At 43.0% G+C, this 15309-nt stretch overlaps 1 protein-coding gene across 1 annotated transcript in view; it reads right to left on the bottom strand.

Moving 5' to 3' along the window:
* idh2 (isocitrate dehydrogenase (NADP(+)) 2) overlaps positions 1 to 5454 on the bottom strand; it is a 32356-nt gene extending 26902 nt beyond the window's left edge. Inside the window, exon 1 of the mRNA XM_034176529.1 lies at positions 5235 to 5454. Within this exon, the coding sequence (XP_034032420.1) occupies positions 5235 to 5352 (118 nt within the window). The 5' untranslated portion in view covers positions 5353 to 5454. The remainder of the gene's footprint in view (positions 1 to 5234) is intronic.
* Positions 5455 to 15309: the final 9855 nt, after the last annotated feature.

Below are 15309 nucleotides of genomic sequence, written 5' to 3'. Positions count from 1 at the left end.
AGATCTAAGATATGATTAAAGTGGTGGGTGGACTCATTTACTTTTTGAGCAAAGCCAATAGAGTCTAATAATAGATTAAATGCAGTGTTGAGGCTGTCATTCTCAGCATCTGTGTGGATGTTAAAATCGCCCACTATAATTATCTTATCTGAGCTAAGCACTAAGTCAGACAAAAGGTCTGAAAATTCACAGAGAAACTCACAGTAACGACCAGGTGGACGATAGATAATAACAAATAAAACTGGTTTTTGGGACTTCCAATTTGGATGGACAAGACTAAGAGACAAGCTTTCAAATGAATTAAAGCTCTGTCTGGGTTTTTGATTAATTAATAAGCTGGAATGGAAGATTGCTGCTAATCCTCCGCCCCGGCCCGTGCTACGAGCATTCTGACAGTTAGTGTGACTCGGGGGTGTTGACTCATTTAAACTAACATATTCATCCTGCTGTAACCAGGTTTCTGTTACGCAGAATAAATCAATATGTTGATCCATTATTATATCATTTACCAACAGGGACTTAGAAGAGAGAGACCTAATGTTTAATAGACCACATTTAACTGTTTTAGTCTGTGGTGCAGTTGAAGGTGCTATATTATTTTTTCTTTTTGAATTTTTATGCTTAAATACATTTTTGCTGGTTATTGGTAGTCTGGGAGCAGGCACCGTCTCTACGGGGATGGGGTAATGAGGGGATGGCAGGGGGAGAGAAGCTGCAGAGAGGTGTGTAAGACTACAACTCTGCTTCCTGGTCCCAACCCTGGATAGTCACGGTTTGGAGGATTTAAGAAAATTGGCCAGATTTCTAGAAATGAGAGCTGCTCCATCCAAAGTGGGATGGATGCCGTCTCTCCTGACAAGACCAGGTTTTCCCCAGAAGCTTTGCCAATTATCTATGAAGCCCACCTCATTTTTTTGACACCACTCAGACAGCCAGCAATTCAAGGAGAACATGCGGCTAAACATGTCACTCCCAGTCCGATTGGGGAGGGGCCCAGAGAAAACTACAGAGTCCGACATTGTTTTTGCAAAGTTACACACCGATTTAATGTTAATTTTAGTGACCTCCGATTGGCGTAACCGGGTGTCATTACTGCCGACGTGAATTACAATCTTACCAAATTTACGCTTAGCCTTAGCCAGCAGTTTCAAATTTCCTTCAATGTCGCCTGCTCTGGCCCCCGGAAGACAACTGACTATGGTTGCTGGTGTAGCTAACTTCACATTTCTCAAAACAGAGTCGCCAATAACCAGAGTTTGATCCTCAGCGGGTGTGTCGTCGAGTGGGGAAAAACGGTTAGAGATGTGAACGGGTTGGCGGTGTACACGGGGCTTCTGTTTAGGGCTACGCTTCCTCCTCACAGTCACCCAGTCAGCCTGCTTTCCCGGCTGCTCGGGATCTGCCAGGGGGGAACTAACGGCGGCTAAGCTACCTTGGTCCGCACCGACTACAGGGGCCTGGCTAGCTGTAGAATTTTCCACGGTGCGGAGCCGAGTCTCCAATTCGCCCAGCCTGGCCTCCAAAGCTACGAATAAGCTACACTTATTACAAGTACCGTTACTGCTAAAGGAGGCCGAGGAATAACTAAACATTTCACACCCAGAGCAGAAAAGTGCGGGAGAGACAGGAGAAGCCGCCATGCTAAATCGGCTAAGAGCTAGTAGCTACGCTAAGCTAGCGGATTCCTAAAAACACGCAAAGTGAATAATGTGTAAATAATTTAGAGGTGATTCAGCAGGAGTGCTTTAGTTAAGGCACGTAAAGATTACACTGGGAAACAAATCGTAATCTAGATAACTAGATCAATCTAACTGCGCAGATTAAACAGCTAACAGATACAGAAAAACACCACTGTGCTCCGGAACAGGAAGTGATACAATAATGCAGTGAGAGCCAACCACCAGTAGAGGCAAGCAAATATAAATATCTCATATGTTCATAATTTTCATTTTTTGTAATGAAACAGTTAACAGCTTCCAGCATTCTGACAGTTCAGGTAAACCAAATATAATAACAGATTCCTAAGGAATGAATACAGAAATTTCACTGATATTCTGGAGTGGGGCGAAAACATCTGTGCACATTCTCTTCAATTAATAATGCATACACATTAATTAACAAGAAATTATCAATTTATGTTAATCCATTCCTCTAAGGATGAAAAGGTTGCTTGGATTTCAGTTTCACTTTTTAAATTTGCATATAAGCCCAAGCCTGTTTTGTCACCCCCCCCCCCCCCCCCCAAAATGTCTTCCAGGAGAAAAGAAGCAGGAAACAAACTGTGTGCACAAGTTCGGAATTCAAGAACATAACATACAAAATTTGGGAGTACTTTAACAAATTAAAACTAACTTAAGAACATGCATTTGTAACTTGAGGGTTCAAATTATCTACAGGCTCCCCGTTTATATATATATATATATATATATATATATATATATATATATATATATATATATATATATATATATATATATATATATATACTCAACAAAAATATAAATGCAACACTTTTGGTTTTGCTCCTATTTTGTATGAGATGAACTCAAAGATCTAAAACTTTTTCCACATACACAATATCACCATTTCCCTCAATATTGTTCACAAACCAGTCTAAATCTGTGATAGTGAGCACTTCTCCTTTGCTGAGATAATCCATCCCACCTCACAGGTGTGCCACACCAAGATGCTGATTAGACACCATGATTAGTGCACAGGTGTGCCTTAGACTGTCCACAATAAAAGGCCACTCTGAAAGGTGCAGTTTTATCACACAGCACAATGCCATAGATGTCACAAGATTTGAGGGAGCGTGCAATTGGCATGCTGACAGCAGGAATGTCAACCAGAGCTGTTGCTCGTGTATTGAATGTTCATTTCTCTACCATAAGCCGTCTCCAAAGGCGTTTCAGAGAATTTGGCAGTACATCCAACCAGCCTCACAACCGCAGACCACGTGTAACCACACCAGCCCAGGACCTCCACATCCAGCATGTTCACCTCCAAGATCGTCTGAGACCAGCCACTCGGACAGCTGCTGAAACAATCGGTTTGCATAACCAAAGAATTTCTGCACAAACTGTCAGAAACTGTCTCAGGGAAGCTCATCTGCATGCTCGTCGTCCTCATCGGGGTCTCGACCTGACTCCAGTTCATCGCCATAACCGACTTGAGTGGGTAAATGCTCACATTCACTGGCGTTTGGCACGTTGGAGAGGTGTTCTCTTCACAGATGATGCGAAGGAGATGTGTTGCACTGCATGAGGCAAATGGTGGTCACACCAGATACTGACTGGTATCCCCCCTCAATAAAACAAAACTGCACCTTTCAGAGTGGCCTTTTATTGTGGACAGTCTAAGGCTCACCTGTGCACTAATCATGGTGTCTAATCAGCATCTTGGTATGGCACACCTGTGAGGTGGGATGGATTATCTCAGCAAAGGAGAAGTGCTCACTATCACAGATTTAGACTGGTTTGTGAACAATATTTGAGGGAAATGGTGATATTGTGTATGTGGAAAAAGTTTTAGATCTTTGAGTTCATCTCATACAAAATGGGAGCAAAAACAAAAGTGTTGCGTTTATATTTTTGTTGAGTGTATATATATAAGCCATATGCCACTGCGACATACTGTCAGCCTGTCCAGGATGTACCCTGTCTCTTGCCCAGTGACTGCTGGGATAAGCTCCAGCTCCCCCATGACCCTTCATTGGAATAAGCTTGTAGAAAATGAATGAATGAATGGCACTTGTAATTACCCTGATACAGTACAATTGAAAGCTTTTAGCTGCAGATGTTGCTCTTCAAGTGTACAGAACGCTTTACTGGAAGCCTCAGTTAAAGCTGATTTGTAACAGGCTTTTAACTTTGGGCATTTTCATATTAGGTTTGATTACCCCCAAACACACACACAATGCTGTTTGCACCCAAGTACAATTACATCATCATTGTGTGCCTTTTGTTGTGAAGCCATGCAAATGTAGGTACTCTAAAAATGATTCAATATAAATAAATAAATCTCAGATGTTTCATGTGTAACATCCATTTGAGAATGCATGTCTAAATTTCTAGCTTGCATTTAATTTCTTCAGCAGACAAGGATATCCGTTTGCTGCCATGTTTCAAGTTCAAGCTACTTTATTGGTAACCAGAGGTTGATTTTGTCTCTAGTAAAGTTCTCATATATACATATGGAGAAACCCAGAGGAACATGTAACACATTTTTGAGTATGCTACACAGTCTACTGGACTTCAAAGTCAAGTGCACTTGGGTTTGGATCCCTGAGGTAAAAGCCCTCTTCCATCATCTGTAGTTGGTTGTATGTAGTTCCAGTGGTCAAAACAGCTGAGTTTAATAAATAATGTGACTTTTCCCAGGCAATATAAGGACTAAATCCTTCAGTTAATAACATAGTAACAGCTCTGGGATTCTCCTTCAAATGACCCAGCTGTGAGTTGTTTGTGGTCTGCATGTGTGCTATTTGACACCAGGCCTACAGAGGAGCAGACTTGATGAATGCCCTCTCCACTGTCTGATCTGCAGAACCATGTTAACAAATCAAGATTTATCTGCTCCAAATCTGCTCACAATGAATGAGTCTAAAGGTTTACGGCATTATAAGCAGGGCAAGAAGCAGCGCGGGGTTTGTAGTTACTCTGGAGTCAGCAGCAGTAAATTATGCAGCAGTGCGCTGCGGACTGGAGGAGAACGTAGGACACGCGGCAGCCATTGCTCTCTATAACGGACACTCGTAGGCTGTCTGTGTCTGACCTTGGAATAAAGTTTTTCAAGTCTTCGAAACACTGGAAAGTAACGGCTCCTAAGTATCGATTATTCGTTGTAAAATAAATCGATGTTAAACTTTACACATATTTCACAGACAGGTCCCATTCATCCGATTAAGAATGTTAGTGTCCTTTAACTCCGAAATACCCTCGCGTTCCAGATTGAACTTTTCTAAATCTTACAATTTGTCTCCTGCTTCTTTCTAACTTGGCCATCAGCGGTGCAAAGTGTTCAGAGCATCACTACTGCGAAAATCAATTATCGCCCCCGATCGGGGCCGGTAGCCCACACAGAGTGGCTAGCATGGCTGTTAGACGGTTCCCCGCACTGACGGTGCCGCTAGCTGTAACCTTAGCCGGCTAGCTACACGGACAAAAGCAATGTCAGCGTTTACCGTGATGATGCTGCCGCTGACGACGAGCCGCGTTATCTCTTTCTACACTCACAGTTTCTTTGTTGTAAAGTCTGGCAATTTGCAGCCGGCGCAAGCACCGCGGGGCTCCTGGAAAAAGGCGCACCGGCCGACCTGGAAACGGAGCGGAGGACTTTCAAATATCCAGCCATGTCTCCCCGGCGCGTAGCACTCTGCGGTTCACACTCGAGAACACTCGGAGCAGAGAAGGGACAGAACGCTCAGAGGTTCTCTGTGTTATAGGCAGCGGCAGCGGCAGCAGCGGCATCAGCACCGCCCCCTCTCGCCCTCCCCGGCGGGACGCGCCGGGCTATACGTCAGCGCACACAGAGGAGGGGCTGGAGGAGCGCGAGCCTAATCATCTTAACAATCAATCTCAGTGACGTCACGGTGATCCGGGCGAAGGTCACCGCGCGTGCACCTCAGGTTGTAAAGATTTTTCTCTCTTCATATCTCGAGTGTTATATGTCAGCGACGTGACATTATAGTGTTGCACAGCATTCTATTCTACTTTTATGGAAGCAAACAGTGGCGGCTCCAGAGATATTTTTTCTTGGTTAGGATGGGGGGCAGAGCAATCATTAGTAGTTATTATTATATGGCTACAACACTGCGCACTCTGTTTGGCTGATTTCCGGTCTGATATTTTCCCATATCAGGCCGTTACCATGACAATCAGTACGGATCATCTATCAGATTCGTTACATGCCAGAAAGCTAAAAACACGATGAGAAAAACCAAGTCGGACATGAACATACTCCATAAATCTTTAAACAGCATTGAAAAAAAACCACACAGGTAGAAAGCTTACCAGCTAATGACCGGACCATCTGTTAGCAAGTTATTCATGGAGGTGATGAAAGCGAACGGGTCTGACTACAAGTCCAAAACTGTCAGAAGCTTTCATATTTGGGCAATACTGTAAGTTTGCATCTTTCTATATATATAACAGCCATATAATAAAGGAATTATTAACCTCGCCTGTTCACTCTGTACAGGAATATCAGTCCTCTGTGTTTTTTGCACAGACCTCGCTAACACACTGTCAACACCTTGGTCTAATATATTTTCCCATATAGACCTCACACTCAGTTAAAATCCTTTAGTATTTCGTATAGCACTAGAAATCCATAGGCACCTACCCACTAATAGATAGATAGATCAGTCTTTTCTCTCCAGTCTGTTAACATGATAATTCAAAAACACAAAATGCTATTATCATGTAAGTAAGCAAGTCCCTTTGGCTGCTCCCTTGTCACCACAGCAAATCCGAGGTGGATCTGCCTGTTGAATTGGCACAAGTTTTACACGGGATGCCCTTCCTGACGCAACTTCACATTACATGGAGAAATGTGGCAGGGGTGGGATTTGAACCAGGAACCTGCCGCACCAAAACCAAGTACACTAACCACTTGGCCACCACCCCTAGGAAATGCTAATGTCATGTTACTCACCAAATTAATAGTGAGGACTAAAACCTTGATCCCACCAAATAATAAAGCCATGAATAATGAGCCACATATGGATTTGTCAGTGATTATTCGAATAATGATCCACGTATAAATCTATCACGTATCCGCTATGAAGAAACCTCTATGTGCCTCTAAGTATCTCGCATGTGCAAGGTATCAGCCTCGAATGGCTCGTATCGTCACATATGATCCACATCAAGCCACATATGATTCATGTAGTGTCATGTAACGCGACATTGGTGCATGCTTAGGCATGGGTTTGGTCCAAACTTCCAGCTCTCCCACACTTGGTCCCTTTAAAGTGTGGCTTCTCAATTCACAGCATCCCTTCAAGATGTTGTCACATTTTTTTTAAACGCAGTCCAAAAAAAAAAAAAAGAGAGACTCTCCTGCTTTTAACTTTGTGTTCATCCCTTAATGTCTGTAAAATTGCTCTTTTGTGAGCTTGCATTCTGCGTAAATGCTCGTGTTGAGTGCAAGTGTTTGTGCCAGTGCGCACACAGCGGAACTCATCTGATCCATTATAACAAGATGTTAAATCTATCATAAACATACTTTTACAACTGCTTACAAGAAGGAATGAACATGCAACTGTTTTACCAAGCTATTAAAACATTACAAATAATTACCTTTTAGGCTGTTCCAAATATGTTCTCCACCTCAGTGCATGAGAGAGAGAGGAAAAAAGCTCCAAATGAAATGGTCCTCTGTGATTCCAGAAGCGATTAGAGGTGTTTTCAACATCCAAGCTCTGACAGAAAATGATTACTCCGCTACACAATAATTATTTTATATACAGCATCCGGCGCACAAAGCAGGTGGAATTGTGCGCAAGAGGGCTGAGCCAAAATAGCCTATCCTGTCCCCACAGTTCCTGTTCGGGCCTCACCACAAACATGCTTCTAAAATCCTTGTTTGTCCTTGTAGTACCTTGTACACAAACTGCTCCACGCGGTTGTTGCTGAATTTTGAACTTCTTGAAATTAGCGCCACGTCCAGAGATGAGCCTCATTAGCCGAATATTCTGCCTCTAACAGCCTCTCAGAGCCACTAATCTCCCACGATTGTTGAATAACTGGACTCGTACCAAAAAAACAAACAAACAAACAAACAAACAAACAAAAAAAAGCTACATGGCTCATTATTCATCCTCCATTATTTGGTGGGACCAAAGCTTATGTCATTAACAACTGAACTTAGTTGTACCAGATCAATCCAAAAACGCCTATGACTATAACACAAAGACCAGAGACACATGGGGGCAATGGAGAGGGCGAACGAACTTGACAACTTCTTCAACCGGTTCAAACCAGTCCATACCTATCCATCATCTCCCTCACTGCAGACATCTCTCCAGCACACCTCCCCCAGACATCACAGCAGCCCCTCCTCTTTGTCCTCCCCCACCTCAACACAACCTCCTCCATACAACACTGTGGACCAGGTCAGAGGACAGCTGAGGAAGCTTCATCTCAGGAAAGCTGCAGGCCCAGACAAGGTGTGTTCCTGACTACTGAAGACCTGTGCGACTGAACTGGGAGAACCCCTACAACGTATCTTCAATCTTAGCCTGCATCTAAGGAGAGTGCCCACCCTCTAGAAGACTTCTTGCATCGTTTTAGTTCCAAAGAAGACCCGGCCCAGTGAGCTGAATGACATCTGACAAGTGGCACTCACTTCACACCCGATGAAGCCGTTGGAGGGCTCTTCCTCAGCCTCCTCAAACCCTAGTTGTATAAATAATGTATAAATAAGAAGTGAAAAATTATTGCTAAACTACAGGTTATGCCCATAGATTACACCCACTATGCTAACTTGGCATGTACAGATGTCAAGTTTGGTAGGCAATAGGAGGTAGGTGCGAGGAAACGTAATGACATGACAGCAAAATGCTATGTGGGCTAGATAACTTCAGAACAGTTTGTTCTGGCCTCTGCTGTGTCTGCTGTGTCTGAACCCTGAAGAGTTTTGTAGGACAGAAACTTTAGAAGGGTGCAGACAATGAATTGGGACACAGCCATTGGGCCTGTGATGTTTTCACGCCTTCCCAGAACTCCATGTTGTTTTGTTTCAGCTTCTGCTCCACCTTCCTCCTCTAGCTGTCTTTTGCTTCACCCCCTCCTGATGTGCTGACTTCATTGCCTTCATGTCTCTGCTTCTGAAGGTGGCTTTCTTCCTGTTGAGGACAGCTTTGACTTCCCGCATTACCCATGGTTTGTTATCAATCAATCAATTTTTTTTATATAGCGCCAAATCACAACAAACAGTTGCCCCAAGGCGCTTTATATTGTAAGGCAAGGCCATACAATAATTATGTAAAACCTCAACGGTCAAAACGACCCCCTGTGAGCAAGCACTTGGCTACAGTGGGAAGGAAAAACTCCCTTTTAACAGGAAGAAACCTCCAGCAGAACCAGGCTCAGGGAGGGGCAGTCTTCTGCTGGGACTGGTTATGAGGGTAACAGCGGACAGTCTTGGTTGGCCAGACCACGTCTGCACAGAAGTAAGATCCATGAGACAGTGTGTCAGCCCCTCTATGTCCTCACCCTACGAGTTGATCAGCTCATCCCAGAGCTCATCCCAGATGTAGAGGTCAGGGGCAGAGAAAGGAACAGATCCTAAATAAGCATGTTTTTGAGTGTGGTAGGAAGCCGGAGTGCCTGGAGGAAACCCAGGCAAAGAACATGCAAACTCCACACAGAAAGGCAGGAAGCGATTCCAGGGCCATCTTGCTGTGAGGGAACAGTGCTAACCATTAAGCCACCATGCCACACATCACCACATCCACTACACTATGGAACCGCCCTTGGGTCTGGATGGCAGCAACACAATGCAGATAACCGGGCCTTTCTCACTTCCTAAAAGTAGTCATCTATCTGTCACAGGCAGGTAATACGTGGGCATGTTGTTGGCCCATTTCAGGTGCTTCAGTCCTCAACACTAAAGCACCTATGTGCTGGAGCATGTCCAGTGAAGTGTGTCATGTGGCCAAAATGTCATATGTGACATTCCCTCAGTGTAAATAATATGCCTCTTTGGAGCCTGCCTAAGTCATTTTTTGGTTAACGCGAAGTAACAGTATCCAAAGATCCTCCAAAGAGACCTAATACCAAACACATTCAATCTTCACCTTAGGTCACTGGTTAGTGTCCAGTCTCACAATCACAGAGTATGACAGGAAGCAAAAGGACCCTAAAGACTGATCCTTCGTTCTCCTTGAAAGTTATTAAAATCACCAAACATCTCTGAAAGTTGTTCCCACATCTCTCAACTTTACAGGCCAAGGTGTTATGGTTAGAGGTCCGGACAGGACTGGACCGGTACTTGATGATGGACTTACATGCAGGGAGCAAGGAACAGAATGGGTGTACTGGTTTGAAGGCCTGCTGAGTGGAGAGTCAGCTGCTCGTAGCGGTGGAAATTGGGTTGCTGCAGGTTTCAGTTCTGGAGCCGGGACCAGATGGGACACACAGAGACATGGACAGGAACTAGGAGAAGTGGAAGAGAAAGATGGTGAGTGAATGCACTCATAACACAGGAAGCCTTTAACAGTTCACAGAAGGCTTAAAACAGAAGTGTTCACAGTTCTGGAAATAATGTTCTCCGTTTAGGAAATAAGGTTCACTGTTCAGGAATTGTTCACAGTTCATAAATCGTCTCCAGAGGTCTGAGGTTAAGTGCTGCGTGTTTGTGACACACTTCCAATTAAGCAGGACTTGACGGCAGGACTCTTTTAATAGTTCAAAGTCAGAGTTCATACAGTTCTTAGGAAGAGTTCTTGGACAGTTCTTTATCATGCACAGTCACAGGCAGTAATGAGTGAGAGCAGAATCCCTTTGAGACATGAAAGAACTTAACTGGTGTGCCGCGTGAAGCAGAGCCGTGTGCTCTGAGGGAAGAGCCGGAGAGTTCCAAAGTGATGTTGCTGTGCAGGTAGCCAGGAACCAGGGCAGTGTAGGAGCTGTGTAGGATAGCGTCAGAAACACCAGGAAAGACCATTCGTTCTAATATGGGAATTAGAGAGCTGGCCAGTTTACCTGAAGTTTAGCTGCAGGAAGCTCCGTCGTCTTAGTGCATGGGAGCAGCAGGAAGATGAGGTCAAGGTCAGAAGTCTCAGTGAAGTTCTGGGAAGCTCCTGGAAAAATCTGGCTTGGCTCTTGGGTCATGGATCAGTGATCACGGAGAATATGGCATCAGGACAGGAAAACCAACCAACTGGTCTCATGGCATGAAAAACCCAGAATCCGGCATCAGGACAGGAAAACCAATCAGCTGGTCTCATGGCATGGAAAAACCCAGAATCCGGCATCAGGACAGGAAAACCAACCAACTGATCTCATGGCATAGAAAAACCCAGAATCCGGCATCAGGACAGGAAAACCAACCAACTGAAGAATGAGCTGAAAGCCTGCGTTATATAGCTCGCTCCTCATCAGCTGCTCATGCATGGCAGGTGAGTGGCCGTGATGAGCTGTGATGCGCGGCAGGTGTGATTCGGCCCTGAGTGCGCCATTTGGGGGACAAACTCAGAAACTACAAACAGGGTTAAAAAACGGACAGGGAGGCAGACCATGGCTCAGAGACATAAATGTCACTGTTGAGATAAGTGAATGTCTTGACAGTATTGACACTTCAAGCTCATACACACACTTCTGATGGTGGAGTTCAGGAAAAAGCCCGGATCTTGATACAGGATATCTGCAATGCAAATCCAGACATTCTGACTGCTCGCTCATCTTCTCACCTGCTGTAATTAGGGCATTCAATGATTCAAAAAAGATGACAGCATTGATTGAAAAGATATCCATGATGGCCACAAGCAGGCATGTTTATTTTACTCTTAGTCTTGGTTATTTTAACTGGGTTTTGGGGGTTTAACTCTGGGGGTTACACTGAGTTGGAAGGGTTTTGATGTTTTTTATATGATTAGACGGTTTTGTCAGCATGTCTCTTGTTTGCCTTTTTAAAAACCTTTTTTTATCATTTTACAAACCACAGGTTAGCTAGCCGAGGATCCTTCTGGGCTCGTGTCTGCAAGCTACCAGATCACCTGCTGTCCATTGTAACTGAGGCGCCATTCGGGTTCAGTCTGTGGACCCATTGGGAGTTTTGGCTGCTGGTGTCTGAGGGTTGCTATCAGAAGAGACCCCCGCTGCCCCAGCTGCTGGCCCCTGGAGACCGCTGGCCTGCTAGCAGGCTTGAACAAAAAAGGGTCAAAAAAGAATGGACCTTTTTAATAATACACACGTGCCAATAAGACATCATATTAGACACGGTCTATATATTTGGACATTGACAAAGTTTTGCTAATGCAGGATATTTAATATGAAAACAATAACAGTGACTACAAGCTCAAAGCAGACATTCAGCTTTAGTCTGAGGGTATTGAAATTTCATGTAATTTCCTATTTTTACCCAAGGCACAAATATGGTCATCGGATATTGCGAAGGCCTAGCGGGTATTGCGTCCATTCGTCCATCTTTGGTCAGCATAAGTCCATTCTTATTACTGCCAGGGTCTTCAAATTCACAAGCAACATTCTTGGGACACAGACCTTGGACAAGTTCAAAGCTGTCTAATCTTGACCTATTTTAAGAGGTTAAAAGGTCACATTCTGTTTCCTATTTTATGCTCAAACACCCGAGGGTATTTTAGCATTGCGTTATAGTTTAAATAACAAGTAACTAGACAAACTGCTACAGTTAAACATTAAACTGTCTTTTTAATACTTGACTACAAATCATATGTAGTCAAAGAATGCAACCCACCTGGCTGAGTGTAGTCGCCTCTAAATAAAGCTCTACAGCTCCAAATATTTCAGATCCTGTTACACTTGTCAGCCATCAAAAACCGTCAACAAATACAAACGAAACAGCACCTCCTTCTGTGTGCATCATTCAGGTACCAGTTGATCCTTTGATCATCTCACTATAGCATGCTCTTGCAAAAACCTTGCAAGCTCTTTTGAATGCTTTCATTTATTTATTTATTGGCAAAAAGTAACTGGATTTACTCATTTTTGAGATTTTCCATTTTTTTTATATCCTATATTAAACACTATAATGAACTTGATCGTTGACTTGATTTTTGACACAGATATACATACTAAATTGATTCTTAATTTGGCCAAACTGTACAGACTTTTTTGTTGTTGCTGTTTTTCGTTTTGTTTTTCCCCTCTAAGGGAGAAATTATTACGTTATCCACCACACTTGTGTACTGTAATGTTCCAGTGGTTCACAGTTCATATTTTTACAGTCTCTCTGATGGGTTTGTTTTTCGTTTTCCAGTCTGATGGTGGTTAAGGTCACAGGCAGCCAAGCTTTTTGGACATGAAATAGACAATTACGTGCAACAGATTTCAAATGGAGTAGCCACACTTCAAATTAACTGTAGAGCTTTTTATTTGCCTGTAATGAATGATTAACACCTGACCATACAGCAGCCATGCTGCCAATTGTCCAAACCACAATTGTCCATTAAAAACACAACAAAACAAAACTTGCAAATACATTTAACTAAAGGCTGTCATTTCTACGCTACTCATAGAATTTGGATATACATGTCCTCAAATTAATGGTGACAGTCTGCTTTTCAAGGTCATATTAATTATTCATTTTCAACTCCAGTATACCTTAAAAACATAGGCTGTATACGTACTGGGCATACTGGACATCACATACAGGTTTTCTGAAGAGCTGGTTTGAAGCTCAAATGGGGCAGTTCCAAATGCTGCCAACTTGGCAGTGCCTTACACCGTCTAACTTCCATTCAACCCATGAATTGTTAAAGAGGTGGTGCGCTGGTGTGACCCGGGCTTGACCAATAAAGCTTGAACGTGCCCCCAATCTTAGTGTTACAAAACAAGCTAACAAGTCTAACCTTGGTCCAGTTGTTTTATTAACATATATTTTTTGTGTACTGGGTGGTGGTTGTTAAAATGAGTGGAGTGGGTGAAGTTAAAAAAAATATGACCCGACCTGTATACTGTCTCAGTAATCATAGCGTAAGTGGAGATAACTCACCTCACCATCAATACCTGCTAATTTGTACTAGTGGTGCTAATATACAAATTAAATAATGCTGAAATTTCACTCAGTGGAAATACAGATGTATGCAAAAGTTTGGGCACCCCTGATGATTTCCATGATTTTCCTTTATAAATCATTCATTGTTTGGATCAGCAATTTCAGTTAAACATATCATAAAGCAGACAAACAGTGATATCTGAGAAGTGAAATGAAGTTTATAGGATTTACAAAAAGTGTGCAAAAATTATTTAAACAAAATTAGGCAGGTGCATAAATCTGGACACCCCAACAGAAAAAAATACATCAATATTTAGTAGATCCTCCTTTTGCAGAAACAACAGCCTCTAAATGCTTCCTATAGCTTCCAATGAGATTCTGGATTCTGGTTGAAGGCATTTTGGACCATTCTTCTTTACAAAACATCTCCAATTCAGTCAGGTTTGTTGGTTTCCGAGCATGGATAGCCTGCTTAAAATCACACCATAGATTTTCAATAATATTGAGGTCTGGGGACTGAGACGGCCATTCCAGAACGTTGCACTTGTTCCTCTGCATGAATGCCTTTGTTGACTTTGAGCAGTGTTTAGGGTTGTTGTCTTGTTGAAAGATCCAGCCCCGGTGCAACTTCAAGTTTGTCACTGATTCATGAACATTGTTCTCAAGAATCTGCTGATATTGACTGGAATCCATGTGACCCTCAACTTTAACAAGATTCCCAGTACCTGCACTGGCCACACAGCATGATGGAACCACCTCCAAATTTTACTGTAGGTAGCAAGCATTTTTCTTGGAATGCTGTGTTCTTTTTCAGCCATGCATACCGCCCCTTGTTATGTCCAAATAACTCAGTTTTAGTTTCATCAGTCCACAGCACCTTGTTCCAGAATGAACCTGGCTTGCGACTCTGTTTGTGGCGTGTATGCAGAAAAGGCTTCCTCTGCATTACAGCATCATACAGCATCTCTTTGTGCAAAGTGCGCTGTATACAGTAGTTGAACGATGCACAGAGACACTATCTGCAGCAAGATCATGTTGTAGGTCTTTGGAGCAGGTCTGTGGGTTGACTATGACTGTTCTCACCATCCTTCGCTTCAGCTTATCGGAGATTTTTCTTGGCCTGCCACTTCGGGCCTTAACTAGTACTGTGCCTGTGGTCTTCCATTTCTTACTATGTTCCTCACAGTGGAAACTGACAGCTGAAATCTCTGAGATAGCTTTTTGTATCCTTCCCCTAAACCATGATGTTGAACAATCTTTGTTTTCAGGTAATTTGAGAGGTGTTTAGAGGCTCCTATGTTGCCACTCATTTAAAGAGATGCCAAAGAGGGGAACATTTGCAAATAGCCACCTTAAATACCCGTTCTCATGATTGGATTCACCTGTGTAAGGAGGTCAAGGATCAGTGAGCTTACCAAACCAATTTTGTGTTCCAATAATTTGTGCTAAATGTATTCAAATCAATAAAATGACAAGGGTGCCCAAATTTATGCACCTGCCTAATTTTGTTTAAATACTGCACACTTTCTGTAGGACTTTCTGTCCTATAAACTTCATTTCACTTCTCAAATATCAGTGTGTTTGTCTGCTATATGATATATTTAACTA

This window comes from Thalassophryne amazonica, chromosome 8 (assembly GCF_902500255.1).
Source record: "Thalassophryne amazonica chromosome 8, fThaAma1.1, whole genome shotgun sequence".
NCBI classification, from domain to species: domain Eukaryota; kingdom Metazoa; phylum Chordata; class Actinopteri; order Batrachoidiformes; family Batrachoididae; genus Thalassophryne; species Thalassophryne amazonica.
Note: the sequence above shows the minus strand (reverse complement) of the source record. Positions and strands in the feature narration are given on the sequence as shown.